The 25346-nt window shown below is 40.0% G+C and overlaps 1 protein-coding gene across 3 annotated transcripts in view; it reads right to left on the bottom strand.

Moving 5' to 3' along the window:
* DLGAP2 (DLG associated protein 2) overlaps positions 1-25346 on the bottom strand; it is a 484489-nt gene that overhangs the window by 75074 nt on the left and 384069 nt on the right. For all 3 annotated transcript variants that reach the window (XM_069805918.1, XM_069805916.1, XM_069805917.1), the window contains one exon: positions 14855-15924. In XM_069805918.1, coding sequence (XP_069662019.1) covers positions 14855-15924 — 1070 coding nt within the window. The remainder of the gene's footprint in view (positions 1-14854; positions 15925-25346) is intronic.

The raw sequence follows: 25346 nt of genomic DNA, 5'->3' as shown, positions 1-25346 counted from the left end.
TAAATGGATAGGATTCTGATTTAGGGCAAACTTCTCTGAAAAAAAAGCAAATGTGGCAATTTATCTTTTTTCTTATTTAGAAACTGCAAAGTAGTTCATAGAGGCTGTAACATATCAGGAACGTAGCCACTTAATTATTAATACGTTTGGTCGGGGCTGCTTTCATGCAGTTGAGGTGGTTTTTCAAATAGTAAGAATGGTAGTCAGATAATCCACATCTGGTGGATGGATATCTCTCCGCACCACAAATTGGCAGAGAATTGAGCAGGAGTAGATTTTCCAATCCAAAGTGAAATCAGCCTAGTTTTAAGACTTACAGATAAACCCAGCAAGCCTGTTGCTGCCAGTATTGCTGATTCTTTGCTTTTTGTTTAATCTTCCAAGGTGCTGAGTCCTCTGGTCCTAATCCAGAAACACACTTAAGCATTTACTTAACTGAAAGGATATAAGCAACTCTCTGAAATCCATTATAATGACTCATGGTTAAAATGAAGGATGTGATAGAGTACATCAGTGGACGAGGGCTGATGCATTTGGCAGCATCAAATCCTTTATCAACATAATGACTTCATATATATTAAACAGTACAATGGCATTATTTACCAATATACTACAAATCTGAACTTCCAGTTAAACCTATATTAAGGAGTTTCTGCAAAGCCAGATGTCTAATGAAGACTTTCAAGTCAAACATATTTGAGACCTTCTTCAGACAGAGTTCACTGCGGAGCTGAAGCAAACGTTCCCAGTGGTTTCAGAAGTCTTGGAGATTGGGTTTAAACAACTAATGATCTGCCTGTCATCTTTACTGCCCTTTCAAGATACACAAATTAGCCACACACCAGGCGAACAGATCTGGTGCTTTGAGTCCCAAAAAGGGATTAAGGGGGAAACAAAGTTTTTAAAGGGGGTGAACAAGTGAAAATAAAGACATTAAGTTAAAGAAACAAGCTCAGGAGAGAAAAAAGAGAGACTGAAGATGAAGTCAGATAAAAAGAGATGAAACAGATAGCACAGATCAGAAAAATGTTAGAGACAAATATCAGAGAAAAAAATTATGAGTTATATTCTTATATGAAGTAATAGGACAGAGCATGAATCTAAAAGAAATATGGGTTAGATCATGCAAAGAAACAAACTTTTGATATTATTCAACTTTGAATGGTGATTGGAAAGGCAGCATGAAAAATATTCCCAAACGTGAAGCCTGTAAATGTGATACATCATCCTCATTTCTTTCCTAAGCCCTAGTATGTACGAGATTAAAGTTGGAGGAAGGTTTTTTGAGATCCTAGGAAACCTAAAAGGTATTTACAGGTAGTGATACTTGTAACAGCCAGACTCCTAAAATATACAAAATAAATATATTTTCTTAAGCTTTTTTTTTCATCTACAGCTGGCAACGCTATTAACTGTAAAAATCTGAATGAGAGAGCTATATTAAGAAAAATGAATTGATATCATACAAACATACTCTAACTTTTAAATCTTCTTTATTACTTGTATGTCAGCATAGCTAAAACCAAATTCAAAATGCTGAAAAAGCATTTTTTGGCATCTTCATGGGCCCACTGCAAGCTATACTGTTCAATTTTCTGTACTAAAGCTGAATTATTATGTTCAGTCTTAATATTCTTTTTTCAAAAACCTCATAACTTTTTAATAGAATAATTATTTTGGCTTGAAATTTCTTTCCTTCATTTTAGCTTGAAGATAATTAAATAGAAAGTTGAAAAAGACATTGATCAATAACCTTTTACTTACTCAAATGTAAAAAATGATTAGTTTCTCAACTTTGTCTGAAATTCCGTGTTCAAATAACTAGATAAGGACTGGATTTAAATGAGTAAACACAGGCTTATTTGTTGATTGAAGTTGAAGTCTTACTTTAAAAGATAGGAATGACTGATTTTTTACAGTAATGTATCTAAAAAATTAAGTTTCTTCACTGTGATAAGGAGCTTCATGAGGACAAATGTTACAGTCACGTGCCTTACTATTTTTGCTGATTACATTTCTTTTGCTTTCTGAATTCAGTGAATTCATATAAAAGCTAAAAACTGAAGAAGCCCTGCTCCATTTGTGCCTGTGATATACTCAGGGTACATACAAATGTACCAAGAATCCCTTTCTAATCAGGGCAACTCGTTGGCTATCACAGAAGCCTTTGTAGTTGAAAAAAAATTATTCACAATTAAAATATGTGTATTTTTTTGCCCTGGAGCCATTCAAAGGAGCAGAATACAATGAACACAGGGAAAATGCTTCTGGAGCCTGGCAAGCAAGGTTGACAATGTGTTCTCTCAGAAGGTTTCATGCAGAGCCTAGGAAAACAGCTGGAGTCCTTATGCTGTCTTAAAAAGCCAACGAAAGGGCCCTTGACATTGTTTTTCCTCATGGACTAAGAATAAAAGCAAATTTTGAGTCCCATTTTGGCCTGGTTCATCATTTACTTTAGCTGATAGGTTAAATACTTGGAAAAATCTTTCCCAATCCAGGCCATCTCGGACCCCAACATAACTTTAAAGAAAAGCAGAAGTATTATACCAGTGCAGGAAAGAATTTTATTTTGAAATATTAACAAAAATATTTAACAGCATGTATGAGGGTCATTAAATGTGTATTTTCCAAAACATGAAAAGGGCTTTGCAGCTTGCAGAAATGCTTTCTTACAATAGTTACCAGCCCCTGAAATTCCCATCTGCAGGCCTTGCAGCTGCTAATTGGGAATAATTACCCTAATTATCTACTTGCATATAGTGATGAGTACTGATATTTATAATGTCTAAAAAGGCCTTCGTCCTGTTCTAGATGTTAACATGAATCCTTGTATATGCAGTTTCTATCCACAGAGGAGAGAGACTGCATATTACCATATGAATTTCCTTTTGTAAGAACAACGAGCCGACAAGGTCTGGATCTTTTCATTTCATTTTGTCACCGGCTGCTGATTTGGTTATAACTATTACAGAGAATGATGAGTCTCTTTCACAAATTTAATGCACTGTTGTTGTGAGGAACACAGCCAGGTTCAGGAAATTTGGTATCTTTTAATTGTTCTGCTACTGATTCAGTGTGATATCTTACATTAGTCACTAAGAGCCAATTTTATTAAAGCACCCGGTACCTAAAACTTACTACATTTTATGGAGCTGATCCTGAGAGTGAACTCCAGAACCTTAGGTAGGACCCTAAATTCCCCATAAAAGGCATTTAGGAGAGTTAGCTCCTTCAGAGTAGCATCCAAAAGGAACCAAAAGGTCCCTTTAGTTAGCAACCAAGATGCAAAGCATGAGGAAAAATCTCAAATGCTTCTCCTTTCTTGGGTTTAGTGTATCTGATTACAGGCAATAGAAAGGCCCTTCTTTCATTTCCCATTCACAGCCTAAAACCACCTTCTGAAAAACAAATTCAGATTTTTTTTTCATAGAACTAAGCAGCCTTATTCTTTCCTTCCATAATGTGGAAGTGGGAGACGTTACTGCTCACCTTCAATTCCATAACAGTTGGCCTGCTGGGGAAGGAGAAGACTTAGGGCTGATAAATAAACTGGCATGCACTCCTCCTCTTTTTGTAACTCATGGCCCTTTCATGGAACACTCACAGATTGCCTGGGGAGGGCTGGTTAGGAAAGAAGGACTTCACGTACAAGAACGGGTGTGTTGCAGCCTCGTGATCCAGGCACTTACCTGGAATGAGGGAGCTTAGTTAGAGTCCCTGGGCCAAACACTCGCAGGAATTTTATGTGAAAGGGTGTTTGGATAAAACTTGCGGAGCATCTTAACAAAGAAAGAGGTGCCTTTGCTCCAAACTGCTTTACAGCCTGCTGCTCAGAATGCAGTTTGGGGAATTGAGAAGATGGGGGGTTTGACCTTGTACAGGCTAAGAAAGAAACTGAATTCACATCTTCACAGTGGGTATTCTAGAAACGTTGTTACTATGAAGACGAATTTCCTTGTTTTAGAAGAAAAGTCACTATCCTTGTGTTTTGTTAGAAGTCCTCCCTGTTGGGTGTCTTGGTTGTGCTCAGATTAGACCTGTCAGAAGAAACGGATTTCGCACCCCTTACTGGACTTCGGCAGTAAGTCTGTCCCCTGATTCTCAGATCACACAGATTCTGCATGTAAGCAACAGCATGTTGTCAGGGAAAACAGGGATGAATTCACCAAACCTCGGGAACAAACCAGGAATCATGGAATCACTGAGGTTGGAGGGGACTCTGGAGGTCTCTAGTCCAGCCTCCTGCCTAAAGCATGGACAGATACAGTGGGTTGCCCAGGACTGTGGCCGGCTGGGTTTTGAATCTTTACAAAGATGGACACTCCACAACCTCTCTCGGGAACCTGTTCCAATGTTTGACCACACTTAGGGGGGAAAAAGCTCTTCCTTATATCTAATCCGAGACAGGTAATCTAGGCTCCCATTCAGGAACCAGTGCTAGCAGTGTGAATACCCAACCTTGTATCTAAGAAATACTGATGTCAAAACTGGAAGAACCAATGAAATGTTCATTCTTCTGGACTTTGACCACTGTTAATTCAAGTTTTTTTATTTCAGTTTAGGATTTAGCTAAAGAAGTCAAACTGGCAACAGCCAGTGGCATTTCAAAACAGATCTGCTCCTGTTGCCCACTTCTATGGCATTTGCTCCCAGCTCCCAGAATTTTAAAGGTGTTCCACCACTAAAGTGCTGATCTGCTGAAAATCTGGCATATCACTTTACTATCTAAAATGAAACACTTCTAAATATATGGCTTCAGCTGAGGGAGCTGACTATCACTTCTTCATATTTCTCATTCTCAAAGGTGAGGATTACCTACCTCATAGGAGTCCTGTGAAATTTAATTAGCATGCAGATGTAAAATGCACTGAAATATTCATTATGACCTAAATCTTATTTTAGTAATATAAATTTCACATATTACTAGAAACAGAAGCTGTCTGTGCATGAATTCAGACTACAGATGATATGAAGAAGGATAAGACATGAAACACTATGTAGTATATATGCAATTTTTGTAATTTTATCCTTTCTCACCCTGATCAAGAAGATGACCCCCCCGCCCCCCCCCCCCAAAAAAAAACCCAGAAGGACACAATCTAAAGTGTAGGTAAGAGATTTTCTCTTAAATCACTCCTACAAGGAGCTTCAGAAAAACAGCCTTTGTGCACAGCTGCAAGTAGATGAAAGTAGATGCCAATCTTACAAGGCAGGCAGATATGCTTTTTAGCATGGTAGAAAGTTTCCTTGATATTATAATGGGAGGTGGGAGCTGGACCTCCTGTGTTTTCAAAAAGTTTTCTAAAGAAGGAATACTGACCAATTACTAGAATTTCTTCTTAAGTTAATGATACTAATGACATTCCCCTGTTTACTGGCTGTGGACTCTAGACCCTATTGGTCTAGCTTTTTTCAGGAGGGAAGAGTGCAGCATCTGAAAATAAATCTTTGTTTCCTCAGTAGCTAACCTTGTGTCTACACCTCAACAACATTCTCAGCACACATTTTTAACTCGTTTTTTTCTGTGGTTTGGGTTTTTTTTTTCATGAGCTGATTCATTGTTCAAAGAATATGAATTATACAATGAAGCCATTCAAAAATCTCTACGAAATATGCCAGGGACTCCTCCTCACCACTAACAATGCCAATCCTCCTAATTAGCTTTAATTTCCACATGCCACCCCCCTAGTCCCTGAACTGCTTGACAGCTCAGAAGCACAGAGAGTTCTTGCAGCATTCCCCGAAAGTCTGTTGACCCTGTCCATCAAGGAAGGAGCTAATCTGAGAAAGCAAGAGGCATCTTCGCCTTGCCAGGCATTCTGTCCAGGCTTTGCTATGAACAGCCATAGTATCACAGGAAGAGGAAGAAAATCACATAGATCCCAAACAATATATGCTTTACACTAGGTTGAAAACAACTTGTGTTCAGGAATTTGGGAGTTGGGAATGGACTGGACACCCATGCAGATCACAGAACACAAACATAATATTCCAGCTGGGAGATGTTCGAATAGGCAAACCAGTACCAGCATTATTTACTGCCTGATCTTAGATTTTCATGTGTAGTTCCAAGCAAGGCTGCATTAACGTTGCGGGGTCTCTCTGGGACCCTCTGGACTCTGTGCCGTTTTGACATGGTGGAGCGAGGTAGTGGTGGGCTTGTCCACGCTATAAGTGATTTTAGCCTGCTAAGCCTGGAGCTCACGGACATCTTGTGCCAGAACATTGATATGAGATGAGCTTGGACCGAAGGGAGGGCTTGGCCTGTACTTAAATGAGAACCTAGGTACATATAGCCTCTCAATCTAAGACACGAAAACAGTAGGGATTCAACCAAGAAACCAGTTGGCTGCATATTTCCTTTGGTAAGTGACCCAGGATGCTGCTTCGTGGTCAGCTTCAGCTGCTTTAAAATCATACTACCATCAGCTTTAGTGGGGCAGGCTTTCCTGAAGCAATATTCAGCTTTTCAAGCAATGCTAGTAATGGTAAGGTGACTTAGAGTGCTGCCTGGAAAAGTACCCTACCAACAATAATAAAGATAAGCAAAGATAAGTTTTCAGCTGAACTGGCGAGTTGCTCCAACTTGCTGTGCTGCTGCACAATTGTCAGTACTAGCGAGAGCGAAGGATGAAAATGGTGATTACATGGTGATTACTCTAGGACTGTGCATACATTAGTAAATGAAGACCCACTGTCTTGCCTGGAGGTCAGCTGGCCTGCAGCACTCTACACCCATGCTATTGAGCAATCTTTGCCTCCAAACCAGTGTGTCACTACCAGGAACGGTCCCTGGCCTGTGCTAAGCCCTGAACTGTACCCAGGAACTGTTTAGGGAAATACTGGCTGGCTTGGATGAAAACAATGCCCAAGACAGGCTGAGCCACATAACAGCATAGAGGATCAGGATGCAGTGCCAAGGAAACTATCCTGACACTGTGCAGTTTGATAGCATAGATGTAGCATAAGGTAGCAATTATTTCAATAATGGAGGTCCACAGAAGCATCAAAGACCAAAACTTGGAACTTTTCATGCTTGCCACAAAATGCAGCATTTCTGCCAATTAATTTGCAATAGTCATGCACCCAGAGTTTGTTTTTCTGTCTCTGCCTTTTTGGGCCAGCTCACAGCTGCATTTTCCTTTACAGCTTTCTCTATAAAGTGAATTAATATAATTACAGTGCAAATTCTGCTAAAACCAAGCATCAAAAGGCTAATGACCTAAACTGGATTGCAGCTTGTCACTCACTACACGTGAAGGGGAGCCAGGAATATACCTGCCAGCTGAGCTGCCTGACTGACAGGGCAGCAGACGAGGCCCAGGGGACCACAATATCAGCAACTGAAGCTAACTATGAGTTTTCCTGGCAGGTATTTTTGGGAGAGGTAGACTGAATCGCCTGAATCACATTTGCAGAGCGAAAGGAGCTGAGCTATCTGCACAGCACAGTGAAGAAAACCAGCCTGGGTTTTGTGACTGACGAAGCTGTGGGAGACAAGGCTCTCTGAGGGCGTGAGGCACCCGCTCCTGCTCACGGGGGGTCACCTGCATCCCTGCGGCCTCGCTGCATCACGTCCAACGCTCCCCCAGGCAGCTGGGGCCCCGAGCGGCACAACGCAGGCGTTGCAGTGGATTACTATTCTGTCCTTTTCTAGCCACTTTCAGAAATGGGAAAATAAAGTATCATCAGCGCCTTCAGCCCAGATTCTCAACATTGCATGACCTATCAGCCAAATCACCTGTAGGTCCCTCTGGAAATATCTTTGCCTTTACCACTGCAGACCTAAGGGAAATTCAGAGTCGTCACCTTATCATCACCTGTGTGAGTGGGGCAAGACCCCACAGACCATTCATGGTCACAGAAGTATAGAGTCAGAGACCAAAATGCCCTTAAAAGAAGAAAGGGAGCAGTGCTCCCAACATACTTACAATGCACCTAAAACCACAGAGACTGAAGATGTAGCAAGGACTCAAACCTTGCAGAGCTATTACAAGGCTAGATAGGGAAGAAGAACCTAAAAGGCAGCGCACACAGGGCTGACCCAAAAGATGGCCTGTAGTAAACAGTGTCTTATTTAACCTAAGCAGGAAATGATATCACCTTTTTTTCTATTTGTTACAGGGCTACTACTGAAAAAAACAGTGCATGTCTTTAACACATAAATAATTTTAAAGGTTATATAAAAATATATATATTTGCCTTTCATCCATTTTTCTCATTTTAACTAACGATTGACAGCTTTGAACAGTTAACTCCAGTTGACTCTAATTATTTAGCTTACAGAGTGAAATGAGGCATTTTTTTCCTGTCTAGCTACTAGTTAATGCTTAACTATCTGCACACTTTTCAAAAGACCAGTTCCCCTACCAGAAATACCAGCGACCTTGTCCATATAGACATTCAGCCATCTAAATGCACCTGCAATTCCACTTTAAAAACCAAGCTTTAAGCACAGCACTGTAAGATGGCCAAAACCAGATGGAAAAAAAACCCCAAACAACAAAGCAACATTTATGAATGCTTCACCATTTTTTACAGTCACGTCCTTGCAGGAAAAATGGTATAGACTGCTCAGGAGAGGAGCTGGGGCTGCTGTAGGTAGCAAGCCTGCAGCATAGGAGAGCGTGCAGTCAGTACAGCCCCGCGTGCGCGTTCCTGGCAGTCTCATTTGACAGATGCAACTGGTCTGAGTGTATAAAATAATAAGTTACTCGTGGCTGAAAACTTCTTCAGACCCGGTGACATCTTTGGGTAACAACTGCAAAGGTCAGCTTTCAACTTCGGTGAAGGGAATGTTAAAAAACAATTTGGCAACACGCTGTAGTAATGTTATAAAGGAGGACAATTCCCCCTGATTAAAGGGCAGTGGGATCACGGCCTCTCTGACATTTCTACAGTAATAGGGACTTGTTTTGGCAGCTTTAAGAAAATACTAACTCTGAAATATTTCTACTCTTGTTTGGAAAAAAGCTTCAGCAATTCATTTCAGCCAGTATGAGCATCCTAGTACACGGGCATGGAAGCAGTGCGCTGCTGTATCACTGATTAACACCGTAATTCAAGATACCAGTAACCTGAGACAACTGTTTGGTCAGAGCTTTACACTATCATTGATTGAATGTATTTATTCCCCCCCCCCGCCTTCTTTTTCCCTTGGAAAGGGTATTTAAGAAGTATTCTGGAGTTTTGTGACACATGAAACCATCAGCTTTCCGTAAATACAGGGAAGCGTTGGCTTTATTAAATCCTTTTTAGTTAATGTTCTTAAAATCGTAAGTGCAATACTTCAGAGGTATGATGGGTAGAAAGAGCATTATAAGGAACAAGTGAGAGTGGTTGAGCTTGCTGCTCTGTATGGGAGGATTACACCCTTCCTGACCTGGGCAATAACTCCACAGAGCGGCCCCAGGTGCTGCACCAGATGTTGCAGGCTGACATTAGCACTGCGAATGGACTGCAGGGCATTAACTGTCCCATCACTTCCCTTAGTGTCTGGGCATTACAGTCACTCTTGCACATCTCCACTCCTGACTGCAAGGGCACAGGGCTAGCTGACACATCCTCGTGGGGCTGTAATGGGCTGTAGAAATCAAAATGGTACAGCACATGTCCGTGCTGATTCAGGATGCAGACTACCCTGCTTCCCTACTAGCTATAGGAGCTTTGCCTGCGGTGGAAACAACCCAGGTAATTTTGGAGTGGTGGCTGGTCATAAATCATTGTGAAGGCAGCGTGGGTGATAGTGATTTGGATGCTAGTATCAAAACTCTGCTAGCTCTGGCTAACTCCACTGTATGCATCACTTGGTAGAGTATTGGATATAGTTTCTGTACTTCATATATGGGTTTTATGTCAAGCAAACAGATACAATCTAGTTTCACAAAGATGAAGTGCTGAGAAAGGTGCATTGAGTTCAAATCCATCCATCCTTGCAAACCAGAGGGAGAGTGGAAAGCAGTAGCAGATCTCTTGAGGGCAACGGTCTCATTTGTGGGAATCTGTCCTGTCCCCAGAAGAGTTCCTGGAAAAATGTAACTGGGGGCTTAATGCCTATTTATCCACTAGCTTGTCCTCAAAGCCTTCTCCATGTAGGCATAACTTAAACCAGCAAAGAGCCTCGTTGAAACTGCTGCTTTTTTCTTTTTTAAGAGACCAACTCTTGTGCTTTTCTTTCATTCTGTAGAGTACACAGCTGACATTATTACCCACATGCTTAGCAGTGCCACTGCTGTAATGGATGACGCTAGTACTTAAATGCACTAGGAAGACAGGAGTGGGCTGAAGCCATTTTTAGAACAACATGCTATTTTCTTTTTTAGTGTTGACTCATTCACTGTACCTTGTGGTATGTTTACCTTGATTGCTTGCTGCTTCGCAGGCTGCTGAATGGCTGAGGGAGGAATATTAATCAGTGACATGTAGCACTGTGCTCCAGAACTTCAGTGATGGTGAGTGCTATGCTCTTGCCTGTCTTCGGCTTTATCATAGGAATTACTTTTCTTTAACTAGCATTCACAGGTATTTCAGTCCTGAAAACTGTAAGCGACACTTTTGCATTCATCATTTTAGCACAGCTATCTAGTTCATATCCATTTTTTCTGTTGAAAATCTTTACTCCCCACTAGTACTCATATCAGAGTGAAATTAATCAAAGTCATTGCACTGTATACGTGTTGAACCTAATTAGCCAAAACAGCTGATGAAGACAGAAGAGATCTCACATCTCATTTATCTTTTTCTTAACGTATTTTACATTAAAATTAAAATGACATGGAAAACGGTAGCAGCCATGATAGCTAAAACTATACAAAAAGGCACTTTACTGCATGTGTGATCTACCTGAGCTATTCTGCCTGCTGAGTGAGATGACAGAAGTGTTTGGTGCCCAGAAATGCATTTCTAGCTCAGTTTGTCTGCATTCAAAAGAGAAATTAAAGGCCCATACATAAACGCTGTTGCTAATCATTCACAAGAATCTGATAAATGCTATTAGTGTACAGTTACGAATGTCTGCTCTCTGCTTTTGCGGTGCTAGTTGACCGTCTGGTTGGTGTTACAGCTCAGCTGATTTAACAAGGAGCTGGAGCCCAAAGGGGCTTTCCACTGGTCCCCTCTCCCTTCTCCCTTCATGTTCCCACCACCTCCACTGTAGCGGGAGTGATGCAAATCTGAACCGAGCTTTAGATGAGAAAAATAATCACTATTTTATGCAGCTTTATTTCTACTAATTTAGTTCTCTGAAACTGTCCAATTCAGGGCTAGATGACCACCCATGCTGGAACAAGGCACGTTGACTGAATCACCTCGGACTTACAACAGCACAGTCCCCATCCAAGGACACCCCCCAGCTGCAAGGGCTTTCTGTGGAGGATCAGGGAGTGTGAGACCCTAAGAGAGGAGCCAGAGACTAAGCTTGGAAATTTTCCAGGTTAAGGAAATACCTGCTTTCAACTCTAGGACATGACTTAAGCATATAATGTGCAGACACCCTCAAAACCTCTTTTCTCATCTTCTATTTTCAGGTATCTGTGAATTTGGTAGAAGCTCCCTTCTTAGAAAGAAATTTCCTTTGTTCACTCTTCAGAGTTTCAGTTTTAAGGAAAAAGCAGCTCAGTAATAACTGTGGAAGGCAAAATGGAATCCCAGAAACTCAGCACAGAAAACATGGCCTCAAGCCCAGGCCTAAGGCACTGCCATGGTCTTCCAGTTTGGGACTCTGTATACGAAAACTCTCCAGGGGAAAACAGAAGTAGCAATATTTTATACAGGCAGTGAAAGAAAAATAACAAGAAGGAGACCAGTAGATAGAAAAGTGAGTTGGGTACAGTGAATCCTCATCCTCATATAACTAGGTAGCAGAATAAAAGCCATATATATATTATAAATTTATAATATTAATATATAAACACAGAAAATTATCTTTTATTATTCTGGAGTATATTTATGTATTCATATATAAGATCACTGAAGGAATATAATTTCACAGCTTTGCTTTAAAAAGAATTAAAAAATACATAGCTGACATCACTCAGGAGAAATGTCTTTTAATATCATGTGTTGTAATGCTATAAACACAGAGATCCTGTGAAGGTCCTGGGGTTTTATGCTACTCTGTTCACTTGTGCACCTCAAGGAAATCTGCTGCTACATAATCAACATCATAATCCCTTGAATTCCCATTGCCAGATATTCTGGAGCAAGGCAGTAAACTCTCCTGGTTAGGGATCCTGACATGTTTCTCTACCTTTCTCAGTTTCTGAACCTAATGATTATTTTTATCCAATCATTATTTAATCATGTTTCTTACACTGCCATAAGAAAAGTTAAATTTCCCTCCTCAGTTTTGCAGATAGAGTAATTGAAGTGTGCAGTGATTAACAAATTACATTTCCTGGGTCAGAGAGAAAGTTCATGGCAGAGCTAATAATGGGACTTATATCTCTGTTCTTAATGATCGCAGCATGACAGCACAGCATCCCTCAAAGTAGAAGTTTCAAAACTAAGCATTTAGTTATGACACTGACAGAATGGGGTCCCTTCAATTTGTTTGCTGACCTTGGGCTAGTGAATAAGCCAGCCACTCAGTCTGAAGGATATCTATGCTTAGAATGGAATATTCAGATTCTACAGAACGTATATTTTATTTTAATATTTTGCAATGAGAATATTCCTGTTATAGAATTCCTGGTATTATTGCTTTGGACACAACTATAGATTCTTTATGGTAGTAACTGAGCACTTGAGTCTTAAATTTCCATTATAGGATGCCTGCGAACAGAGAATGGCTACTATGCCATTTTTAAAGGGGCTTACAACCAAAGATCACAAAGTCTCTGGTGCAGCAACAATTTAAATTCACATCTCCTCGATTTTAAGCTGGATGAACCTACCAGTGGATGAACCTTCCTAATTACAGGAAAATTCCTTTCTGTAGTCATCCCAATTCACAAGAAACATAAAACAATGACTCTGCAAAAAATGTGCTTTGCTGCTCCCTAGGCTTGCCACTGGGCTTGATCTAAAGCTTGGTGGTAACCAAGCTAGTTTGTGAACTCAGTGTTTCACATTCACTTGAGGATGCTGAAGTAAGTTGGGAGTAAGGAGAAGGCCTATGGAAGCTAAAAACTGGTGGTTTCTGCAAAGAAAAATGAGATGTAAAGAGGGGGGAAGAAGAAACAATGAAACATAATGAGAAGAAAAGCACAAAACTCAGCAGAGATGTAGAGGAACCAGAGCTGTCTGTGTAGAAGTACGTCATGGTAAGGAAAAAGCTAGCCGTACCTGAACTCTAATGTAGGAGCAGTACACGTGGTTTTAGAACACAGATACAAGTGGAAGTCTCTGCACAGGACACGCTTCCAGTTCTGGCTTGTTGAGTTAGATTAAAAACTTCCAGGGAAGAGCAGGCTGTTTCACACACAAAAGAACTGTACTCGGATATGATAAAATATCACAGATGCCAGTCTAAATTGGAATCAATTTGCATGGTAATGCTATGAGGGTTGCAATTTATTTTCCTTTCTCTGCAATGAGGAACCTTCCCTGTTTCAGTAGAGAAGATTGATCCTGGATGTCTGCATATGCATTTGAAAAAGTCTGGCTCTTCAAGTGTGACTCATTGCTATCGGACCCACATTGCTCAGAGGGGAGAGAGCTCTGCATGGTAGAAGGGTTGTTGCCAGTCTGGGTTTGCTGGCTTCTCCAGAGCCCACAGGAACTGAAAATCTCTAAATACATAAATCTGGAGTGGAGATTTGCCCATGTTAATGTGAGAGAAGTTTCTTAAAAAGAAATAAAAGAGAAGGTACTCAGAACAATGCAGGCTTTGCAGGCTGCACTTGGTAAAAATACCTAAGGGAATATTTGTATACTATGTTTTTTCCAGTGGCAAAGCTAGCTGAAGAAGTCATCCTCCCAGCTACTCCCTCCTTTCTGCTCTGCTGCCACTGCAGTTCTCTGTACACCCTGATGTGCTAATGTCACTTGTCATGGGACTGTGCTGGACCAAGGCCTTGCGAATGATGTAATTGTCTAAAAAAAGTATTTTGGAGGCTATGTTTTAAACCCCTATCACTTTAAGATCCAGATCATCATGCAGCATATAAATGGCTACATCAGCATGATTTTTGGGGTGGCAAATGGCAGCAAGCAGCAGGTATGAGTTTAAATGTAGGAGAAAGTAGGAGCTTCTTGGTTGCTGCTAGAGAAAACAAGTGTGCAAATAGCCTGAGTGCCAGGCCTGAAATATTTATCTCCCTGAGATACCCATGTAACTTTTAACAAGGAGAGCTGATAGTATGGTCTCAAAAGAGGCTCAGTTCAATATGATCTTGGATGATCCAATCACTAAAAGGAAGTTTCTGAGTAATCATCATCACGACAAAGCAATTGAGTACACCAGTAAAACCATTCGCCTGTTACACACAACAACCTGGAGAAAAGGAATAAAAGAACGCAAAAATAGGATTCCACGCAGCCTGTTTTTAAAATCACTCATTCACAGATGTATTTGAAACACTATTTCTAGCCCCCGGACTGCTGGGAGAACTGCCCCTTTTTTAGTCTGATGTATGGATTTTATCAAGATGTTCAGTGTGAACTCCAAAGATGAAAACACATCCACTGACCTTAAAGTAATTTATATCACACCAGTTTTATAGTTTTTAATTTGTGCCCTACGAACAAAGACAAAAGCTAGAGTTTTCTCACTTTCATGGAATATTTGCATTAGGTGAGCCGTACAGATTTTCTTCGAGAGACACACAGATTAAGCTTGTATTTTTTTACGATGACTATGGCATAAACTGTGATGCTTTTTGCATTACAAATCTTAAGAAAATCTTCCTCTTACCTGAAGGTAATGGCACGGCCTCAAGGAAGGTTTGATTTCCTGATGAACCAGAGGCTTATCTAAGTTCAGTGATGATTTGCGATAAGCTTCTTTAGCCTGACTTACTGTAAGCGTGGACCAAGAACTCCTTTTCATATATTTACCATCAGGGGTCATTGCTAGCCCTTCACAAGCCGAACACTTCACATCATTGTTACTTTTGGAAGTCTTCAGTGAGAGATCCCCAAAATGCCCCTGGAGCGCCTCAGGATAGCAATGGGATATATGATCTGCATGGTGCCTATTTACCACACTAGGGGTTCGGTAAGTGCTATCACTGTCCAAATTATCATCAGAGCTCCACCAGCTGCTCATTCCAGATTTATGCTTGCTTTCTGGTTTTCGCTCCTTACTTTTACTCCTTTTGCCGTGCTTGGAATGGTGCCCGTGATGATGGTCGTCCCCTCGACTGTCTCCCTTTGTTCCATTAACGTTGCCCTTGGATGATCCTTCCAGAGAATGAGATTTAGTAAAAAGTTTCTGGACTGAATGAACAAGATGGCGTATTCTTCCTGGGCTCTCACTGCGTTGTTCCGCAGCTGTTGAGGTCCTCTGGTACTGTAAAGTGTGGAACCCATCCCGGTGAAGAGGAAGTTGTTTCTCAAATTGGTCCAAAAGATTTGCAGGAATACGGTTAATCTTAGGGTTACCGTGAGACATGGCGCAGTCGTCTCTTGAGTCGTAATGTGAACTGTAGTGCATTCTGGGGAAAGTGCTACTTGACATGTGATCGCCCATTACCATGGGCATCATCATGCATTCAGAATGAATGGAGCTGCGTGGTGAGCAACGATGGTGGTCCATCGGGCAACTCTCCGTGGGGCTGAGAAGATACGATTGCCTTGGCTCCTGCCCATGGTGGATATGGTCGTGGGTGTGTTCACAATCTTCAGGGGATGCTAAGCCACAAGTATGAGCTGAACATAACTGTGGTTGGTTGCGACTACCAGATAATCCTTTCATATTCCTCGGAGCAGGAGAGTATCTTTCTTCATTGAAGTGCTGAGAAGGTGACCATGAGTACTGCTGGTCTGTCAGGAGAACACATAAAACCGATGTTATGTGTCTGATTAAAAGATTAACTTGCAAAATCCAAGTATATTGCAAAACTAAACATTTCTTCTCTATGATCTTGATGGAAAGTCTCACCATTCATGGAATTTCATTCACCATTTTAAAACTGGTTAAAATTGCTCACTACGAGCAAATTATGGAGTGAACGCAGCCTCCTTCCTGTTTGCAAAATTGTCTGCTAGCAGTTCTAAATTTTATGAAGCTATTCATTAAGCAAATTTACTCAAATAGCTTTAACGGATACATTCAAGTATTCAGTTTATTATTTGATATTTGGAATTCATATTGCAAGCTTTGTGGCTAGTCATTCAAGTTACATGGGTCCAGTTTCTATTTCTGTGGTCTCTCAGTCGGATATCTTAACCTAAATGTATCCTTTCTCCCTGGAGACACTTTTGTATCACAAACTGAACTTCATTTTCTTAAATGAATCTCAGTTTCAGGATCCCAAGTTCGCTGTTCATAAACATAAATAATAAACAGCGAAGAGAAAAAGAATAGGAACATGCTGAAATGAAGCTTAATTTTTATATCACTAAACAGTTTATGAATAAGCCTTTCATACTATTTGAACATCTGTTATCCTTAGTCCAGAAGTATTATCACTATTCCCATACATGTAAAGTCCTCTATTAGGCAGTTTTTCCCTTTTTATGTCCAAATTACAAAATATTTATTTAACAACTCTATGTTATTCCTGATAAAAACAAATATCTTTAGGTACAAGCTATGGGGTTTTATATACTCGATTATTTGCTCCTATGGATGATGTGCTCCAAGTTGTGGTTATTAAACAAGCATGATTACTAAATAAGAGTAGCTTGTAAGCAAAGATTTTGATACTCAAGCCTTTGATTTTTTTTTCTCTCACGCAATTTCTTGCAGCTGTCAAATGCTACAAACAGAAAATTAAAAACCAGAAATGCTTCAATTTGATTTTCACATTCACTTTCCCTCTTCAATTTCAGCTTATTTAAGCAACATTTCAAAAGCAGACAAAGATCTAGGATGCAAGACAATCCTTTAGAGGATCAGACAGATGCATAAGTGTTTATACAACCCACTTAGCACAGTCTTTCTGAAATTTTCTCTAAAGAATCTAAATAATCTTGCACAGGTGCCCGATACAAGGAAGTTGAAGGCCTCAACCAGAATGGAAGCCAGAGAATACGTACACGTTATATGTAACAACAGAACTGGACACTGGAGACCAGCCTGTAGAGATAACACAGTAGCCAACAGCAATTTAAGGGGTTTCTAAGCATATGACAAAACTCTCCTAAATCATATTCTCACTGCTGGTGAAAACCCAATGCCTGGAAACAGTCATGAAACAGATCAATAGTCATATCTCTTTAATTTTATTCAGCTAGTAAGTGTTGCGTTATGTCATGATGCCGTCAGTACAGAATGCAATTTATTGCAAGTCTTTAGCATCAACAATCTCATAACCTAAATGCTCTAAATTTCCTATAGTGGAAGATGCTTAGATAATTTTATTACATCCTAATTTCAACAGAGCTCCACATAATGTTTTAAAATGAATGTGGCGTTAAACTAATAAACAATAAAGTATCCTTCATCCTAGGCACAATCCTTCCACAGTAAAGTCAAAGATGGATTTAAGGGTCCAAATGTCACCTCCAGACTTTATGATGGTGTGAAACTGATGTGTATGTGCATATATCCTTTTTTGCTTCTATTTTGTTTTTATAACAGTTTCTTTTACTTAATTCTTGGCTATTTTCATATTAAAATAAAAACTTATTACTGTTGATTACTCAGTCTGTTGTACTATTTAGGTTATAATACCCTGCATAAACGTAGTTACAAAAAGGAAATATAACTCTTTCTCTGAAATAACATAATTTTGATGATCCAATTAAAAGTACAGCTATATATAGACAAGGTAGTAAATTATAACAGTGCATTGGGATTCAGCCACATAAGTAGCACTGTAATTAATGGTACTTAACCCAGTATATTACCAAACATTATCAGGGGAATAATAATTATCCATGTGTTGAACTTAGTCTGTGCTTCCCATAAAGGGTTCCCAAAGCACCTGACAGAGATTACTGCGTTAGTTTTTACAATCCTGTGAGATGTGGAAGGCACTGTTCTCCTTTTACAGCAAAAGAAACTGGAATACAGGCAACATCTTCCAAAGTGCTTGTGGATTTGCTGATTTTCGCTTTCACAGTGGTATGAGCCAGAAGGAGGTGGAAGGAGGCTTTTCCGTCAAACTGACAGCACGATGAGTCAACCCCAAGCCTTTTCGTCACAATCTTGCACATCTATGAATGGAGATAACTCTTGTGCTGTATCTCACCAATGCATTTAGAAAAAAAGAGGAAGGGCACGGCAGAGATCCAGAACGAAAGAAAGAGTTAGACAGGAATAAGAAACTCATTTAAATGAGTTCCCTAGCACAGAACTGCTAGTCCCTGGTGATTTCTTTAGGTCTCACACAGCATTAAACATAGCCTAAAAGGCTTCAAACATTTTCATCCTGTTGCATCCCCAGGAATATGAGACATCATGATTTGATTGCACTGCAAAGGATAATCTAACAACAGCGTTTCCATCCCTCAAGAGTCTCTATGATTCTAGCTCAGTGCAACTATAGAAAAATACAATTTTCTGTATGTTGCTTTCACAGCCTTATAGCATTTTATGTGCCTCATGGAATGTCTGAATTTTTTTGTTTGAAACACAGTAGTTAGAAACTGCTGTAGGCATTTAATAATCATAAACAAAATAGTTAAAAACTGAATTAAGAAGGTGGCATTTTCCAAAAGTAATTTTCCCGTCTTAAATCTGCCATAGACAGTAACTGATACTAGATAAAGTCCCAAATTACTTACACGTGCGTCATCTAAATTTATCACCCCAATTAGGTTTGGGGTCTGCTTGGGACATCAACCCTGTTCAATGTCCTAGGCACCATTACTTCTTCTTACAAACCCTCTGAAAATCTTCAAAATTTTGCATTATAATATATAAATTTATCAGATCATCTGTGCTTTGTATTATTCAGTCAACTTTGTTCAGGAGGCCTGTTTCAGGGCTTGAAGAAAGAGTTGAGCTATGGCTGAATGAATTACTGTGTGGTACCAGACCAATGTAATTAACCATGTGCTAGCTCTTAGCCTGCCAGAAATGCAAAGAAAAATGTGCTAGCTTGAAATTCAATTAAGCTAACACGCTTTTCTAGCATTTGCAAGGGGCTAAAATTGTGTCTATGGTCAATGTCCACAGCTCAGCTGATTCATAAAATTTCATAAAGATACAGTATTTTTTTTTTTTCAATCCTTTAAAAAGAAATTTAAGATTTTGGTATAACAAAAGAATGCCAGTTTTATCCAATAATGACAGATTGGGCTGGAATTTTAGTCCATGTCTTGAAGATAATGATATCTAGAATAAAATATAAGCTTCCTCCCCCCCCGCAGCCGTTCCTATGTTTTCTTAGGGCAATCACTCTAAAAATATAAAAGTAATTGAGCATACTAATGTCTAGTCCCTTAAAGAAAGTGCCACCATCAGGACCAAAGAACTGAAGGGAGACAGAAGAACAAATAAACGTAGCCCCAAGCAGACAGAGGAATAGGAACAGAGAAAAAATATATTATATGTAAGCACAAGAATGGTGGCTTTTTTAGGTTTCATCAGAGCAAAATGGAATCTTTCTGTTGACTTCAGTGGATAGTCAGATAATACATAAAGACTGTGGGGGCACCTAGACCAAGACATAGGCTGTTATGTCAGAGAGAATCCAGTAATTCCAAAATCCTGAAAATCCCTTAAAGCTCTTCTTTTCCAAGACTACTGTACAGATATAAGTCAATCTTTAACCTTGACAGATGGAAGGACTTCTGCATCCCTTCCTGTATATTTCAACTCTTTCCCAGCTATGTCATGTCTTTTCCCGCTTTTGGACTTTCTGATGCTGAAAGAGTTGCTCTCTTACTCCAAGCAGATGTTAGTTTGCCTGTCTTCAGGGACTGGCCACAATTTCTAGAGCAGTCAAGCTTCTTTCTTGTGCCAGTCAGCATCCAGGGAAGAAAGAGAGGTTCAAGGACCAAGAATATTGTTTGAAATAATGAATTAGAATTAGCATTAATGTTCTCAGGCAAAAGGGCTAAAAACCTTTAAGCAATGAAAAATAAGGGCTGTGCATCTCTAGAGTTCCTGGAACACTGCTCTTTGCTAAAGAGAATCAATGTAAAAATACTGGAAACCTCTTTGACATTCAAAAGGAGTGCTTGTCTCCACAAATCTTTTTGTACAAATCTTTCTGTGTGTTACGTATTGAAAGCAAGCTTTTGGAGCATAATAATAAGTCCTGGAACTACTAAATGGTGCCTGATTTTTGCTTATACTGATTTATTTATTTATTTTTTCACAAAGCACTTCTTTTTCTATTGAGACATTAATTTAAATTGCTTTAACCTTATAAGCCCCTTGGTAAACTGCTTACCCATCTGAAACATTTGTGCTGTTTTCGTTGGAGAAGAAACAGCTCTTTTGCGTAGTGTAACCAGGAAAATGCATTGCTGAAAAGAGATACCTAATCTAGCTTTCAAAAAGATGTGGTGTAGAAAACCAGACTGCTGCATTGTGCTGTTTCACTCAGTTCAATTGGTGCTGCAATGTATTATGAATAAAATATACCCACAGTCTAACCTATAACTAATACAAATATTAAATAGTGTAAAAACAAATACATTAATCAAATAAGTATATAATAAATATTAAAATGCATAAATAAAATGTTTTAGCTGGAGATATGTCTGCCCAAGGACTGCAGTAAGTAGCCTTAGATGAGCACTGTTTCTTCATTAACTTCTTATAGTATTTTTCTCTGTTTTATTTTAACCTTGAAAATGAATATTTCCAGGGATTGAGAAGAGTGACTAACCTGCCAAGTGCAAGGAAGAAATTCTGGAAATGCCTTAAGCTGCTGTTGTGGTCTCATGAGATTTCCAACCTATTTATGTAGCACAACACCTTGTATAAAATTTACATAAAATTGCAAAATTGGCTGACTACCTGACTTTAACCTCCAGCTTTAGAAGATGACGTGTATTTTCCATTATAGTGAGTGGATGCATGTGCACTGCATGCAGCGCATTCACCTATCTGTGAATTCCTATCTAACATCTCACACTGCTTACTTGAAATATCAAACTTTGAGGGGTAGCATCTCCTCAAAAATAAGTAATATTGGCTCTCTCAGGACTATTGCAACAAGGTGCTTTATGCACCCAGTCGAAGGAGAGGAGTCAGCAGTTCTGAGGACCTAAAGCCAAACACCAAAATGCCCGAGGCTGTCAAACAAACACTAGCCATGGGCTGCACGTGCATTCCTGTCTTGTTCTGACACTTAAGCCTGAAAATGAAATACCTCTCTATTCAGGATGCTGAGCGGTCCTTGTGGTAGGCACGTATGGCTGTGCTTCTACTAGCAGACTAAACAGAGCGAGAGGATGTGATCAGTCCATACAGCTAAACTGTTGCCATCATAGTTTCATACTATGTAAATAGGACTCCTCCAACCAATATATAGATATGATTTCAAGAATAACATGGGCCAAAGATTGTTACAAATATGCCACCTGGACATGGTTTTATTTTGGAGCGTGAGAAACTGGCATGATTCATCTCAGCCTGAAGTACATATCTAAAAAACGTCAGATGAATACCACCCTTAATGTACATATTTCTCTCTGCTGACTACAGCAAAAGCTGTGGATGACAAGTTCCGATGCGGAAAACTACATCATCAATATATAAATATAAGTGATCTGAGGCACATGTCTAATGCTAAAACATGGAAAATGATTTGACAGCCCAAGCTAATTCAGTGGAACCACATGACAAGTAATGACCGAGGGTAAGACAGTTTTAACTCCCGTTTTAGATAAAAATGGACATGCAAATTCTCTTCCTAAAACAGCATCAGTGACCAGAACAAACCAATTTGGAGCAAAGTCAGAAAACCCAGAGGGAGAAGTAAGGAGCACATGGAGCGCTGCCATTTATTCAGTACAGTCACAGTTTTGAGCACTGACGCAGATGTCTGCAGGTGGAACAAATATTTGATGGCACCCAATCATGTTGTTCAGCACAATTCTCTGACTTCAGCTCCATCCATCTTTCAAACAGAGATTAGTAGACTGGCAATCCAACATCCCAAGGGATTTATGTCTGAGATAAATAAGCATGATCAGAGAAAAGGGTATATTGTAGAAGGAGTGCAGAATAACCGTTGATGAGTGAGAATGGGACCTCTGAGGTGGCTGGGTGGGAGGTGGGAGTATTGAATTTCAGGGGACACATAGCCCAGTATACTGGGAGGAAGAAAAGCACAGAGCATTGTGATCACTGGGGAAAGCTGTGACCAGGACCCTGTTAAAGCAGGGTTACAACACTGACTGCACGGCATGGAGAACAGGGCGTGCCATATGTGAAAAAGGAGAAATGTGGAAACAGGATTTGAGGGATGATGACATCCCACATCTTATGCGTGGAAGAATGGGCACGTGGACTGTATGGGGAGGATGAGAGGCACAATATCGTGCCCATACCATGACAAAGGACAGGACAGAAATCCATGAGAGGCAATATAGGATTTGCAAGAGGCTCCAGAGTTTGGAGTGGAGGGATGCAGGGAGTCCTCAGGACGGTGCAAAAATTTCCATTGACTTGCAGTGTACGATGTCCTATTATTGATTGTTATGTAGCACACAGACCTTCACAGTGCTTTTCAAGTTTGAAGTACGTTGCCACTATTCACCTTTTCAACAGTTCTGTGACAGATATAAGTCCACAAAATGACTTATGACTAATATTTTGCCACAGAATCTGTATGATCAGTGAAGCTTTTGAAAAAAATATAAAGTATCAGGATTAGATTGACCTAAATTAACTAACACGTAAGCTTTCTTCTGGAGAAATACAGCTGTAAGGAGTCAACCGGGGCTTCACTAAGTGAATATCATTGAACAAATGGTTATAAGAAAATTGGTTATAATGCTTCCAAATACAGACCAGAAAAGCAAGCCCAACACCATTAAACTTCTTTTGTTCCTTATTGTGCCTGGCTTTATGGACTTTTCCTAAAGGAGAAGATTTTGCTGCTTGCAGTTACTAGGTCAAATGCAGGAGACAATCAGTTTCCCCTGGTGTCATTAAAACTGCAACAATTTTCTCAGCAATTAAAGAAAGCCAAAGTAATCGGGTTGTACAGCTCAAAGATATACGCAGAAATCTACACACGACTCTAGAAGTAAAAGGGAAATCCTTGTCCCATTGATGGCAATGACAAATCTCCCATTAACCTCACTGAGGTTGGGGTTAGTTCTAAACATTTGCTCAGAAAAGCTCTTGGTCAGTTCACCTATGAATCCTGGTGTCACTTGAGGAGGATCACCTCTAATCAGGGCTGTGTTTTACAGAAAGCACAATTCATGCTGGATTGGAATAAATGTGTTAGAAGTCTGGATGTGTCCCCAGCCAGAAAGATGATGGCACGAAAGGGTGAAACCAGCTCTGCTGAAATACTGCCATTGATAGTGCAGGGGCTAAGATTTAATCCCATAGATCCAAACCACTTGGACCAACTATTCAGCTGAATGGAACTACAAACTCTCCAAGGTTTCTTTTCTAATAAGAAATACTTATAATTGACTCTTAAATGAATATCAAACAAAAGAAATAATGCTGATATTGATGAACTTTCTCCTTGAATGATTTTTTTTTTTTTGCTTAGTGTTTCTGGAATTCTTCTGAATTTGCCCTTTAGTTATGATGACATATCATGAAGGAAGTTTACCATCCTCTGTAATACTGAGGAGACTGCAAGAACTAATGTTTCTATATCTAAGCAAAACTATTTATCATACATTCCTTCTAAATTGCCTTTTATTATTTCTTTAAAACATAGATATATTTTAAAGATTTTACTTATTTTATAGAGTGCTCTTCTGGGAAAGAAATAATCTGAGCATTAATTTTCACAAGCATTAATTATTGCCACAGAACATACGACCGTTCAATTTAAAATACCTTACTATTTGAAAATCCCCTTTACTTTTTTTAAAAAAACATTCAATATAGCTTTTAAATTGTCAGAACTGAAGAAAATGACTCGATTTTCTGTTTGCTTCAGCATCAGTTCTTTGCAGCCTTTTGATTCACCAAAAATTTCAGAGTTTCAGCCTTGGTCTGACCCAAAACAATTATTTCTTTCACTTTTTGGAGTTCATCATTATCTGCTCAGCTGTACACCCTTGGCGCTGCCTCTTGCTGCTTTGTCATTGTATTGTGAACTTTTCTGCTCAGCTCAACCCACTGAGACGGAGGAGGTCTCCTCCTGATTTTCCTATGGGGTGCAGGAAGAAACAGCAGCCTGGTGACAAGTTCCCTTTTAAACCTGTCGCCATAGCAACAGGCAGAAAATCTCCCTCTTTCCATATCCTTCAGACTGGGAATTTTTCAAATCAGGGTGCCATCTCTTTTCTGCCTGGCTGAGCTCTGGTTTGGGTCCATGAGAAACATTGCAAATATTAATTGCATTTTCCCGCAACCATGAGCACCCAGATTTTCCATGCGGCAGTGAAGGGTCAAACCGTGAACCCTGCTCCTGGGACGAGGTGGTGGCGTGAGTACCCACACCCTTGGCAAGGTTGAGACAGGGCATCTTAATATGCTGCCGTCTGATTATTTATGAAGAGAAGTGACTTTGTAAAAAGATGGAAAAAACTGAACAGAATTGCACAAGAAATTCACAATGAAAGGGGACAACTGAACTCACCAGTGAAAGTCTGAACTGTATTAGCAGTATTTGCTGGTGTTTAGCCTGCTGCCCTAGTTACACTAGTGCAAATCCCCTTAGGAAGACAGACTGAATCAGCGACCTATGTGGCCAGCACTGTGAGAGACAGCCGTGGTCGTGTACCTCCACGCTGTAAGTATCCCCACCACCCTGGCTGTGCCAATACGAATTGTCCTGCCCTCCATAGGGCCTAAGCAGCCTATAATGAATGTGGAGGTAAAGCACAGTAACTTTTTTCTGAGGAAACAGAGAGCACATCATTTAAGCTGCCCGTCACGGGAATACATGTAAAAGGCTGCACATTTTATCCTATTGAAAGGAGAAAATACAGTGAAGACACACAGTGAAGAAGGCAGGCATGGCGAAGCAGCCAGATAAGTCAGTCTCCCGTCTCCATTGCAGCCGTTGCACTCTCTATGGGAAAGAAAATGTGGATCAACTGTGCACCCAGGTGTTACAGAGGTCAGAGGGGCATGAGGGAGAAAAAATGTCCCTCCTGTGCTAACACCCCACATCCCAAGTGTGAAACTTCACTCA

The sequence above is a fragment of the Haliaeetus albicilla genome, chromosome 18 (assembly GCF_947461875.1).
Source record: "Haliaeetus albicilla chromosome 18, bHalAlb1.1, whole genome shotgun sequence".
NCBI classification, from domain to species: Eukaryota; Metazoa; Chordata; class Aves; order Accipitriformes; family Accipitridae; genus Haliaeetus; species Haliaeetus albicilla.
This window is presented reverse-complemented; position numbering and strand designations above follow the sequence as displayed.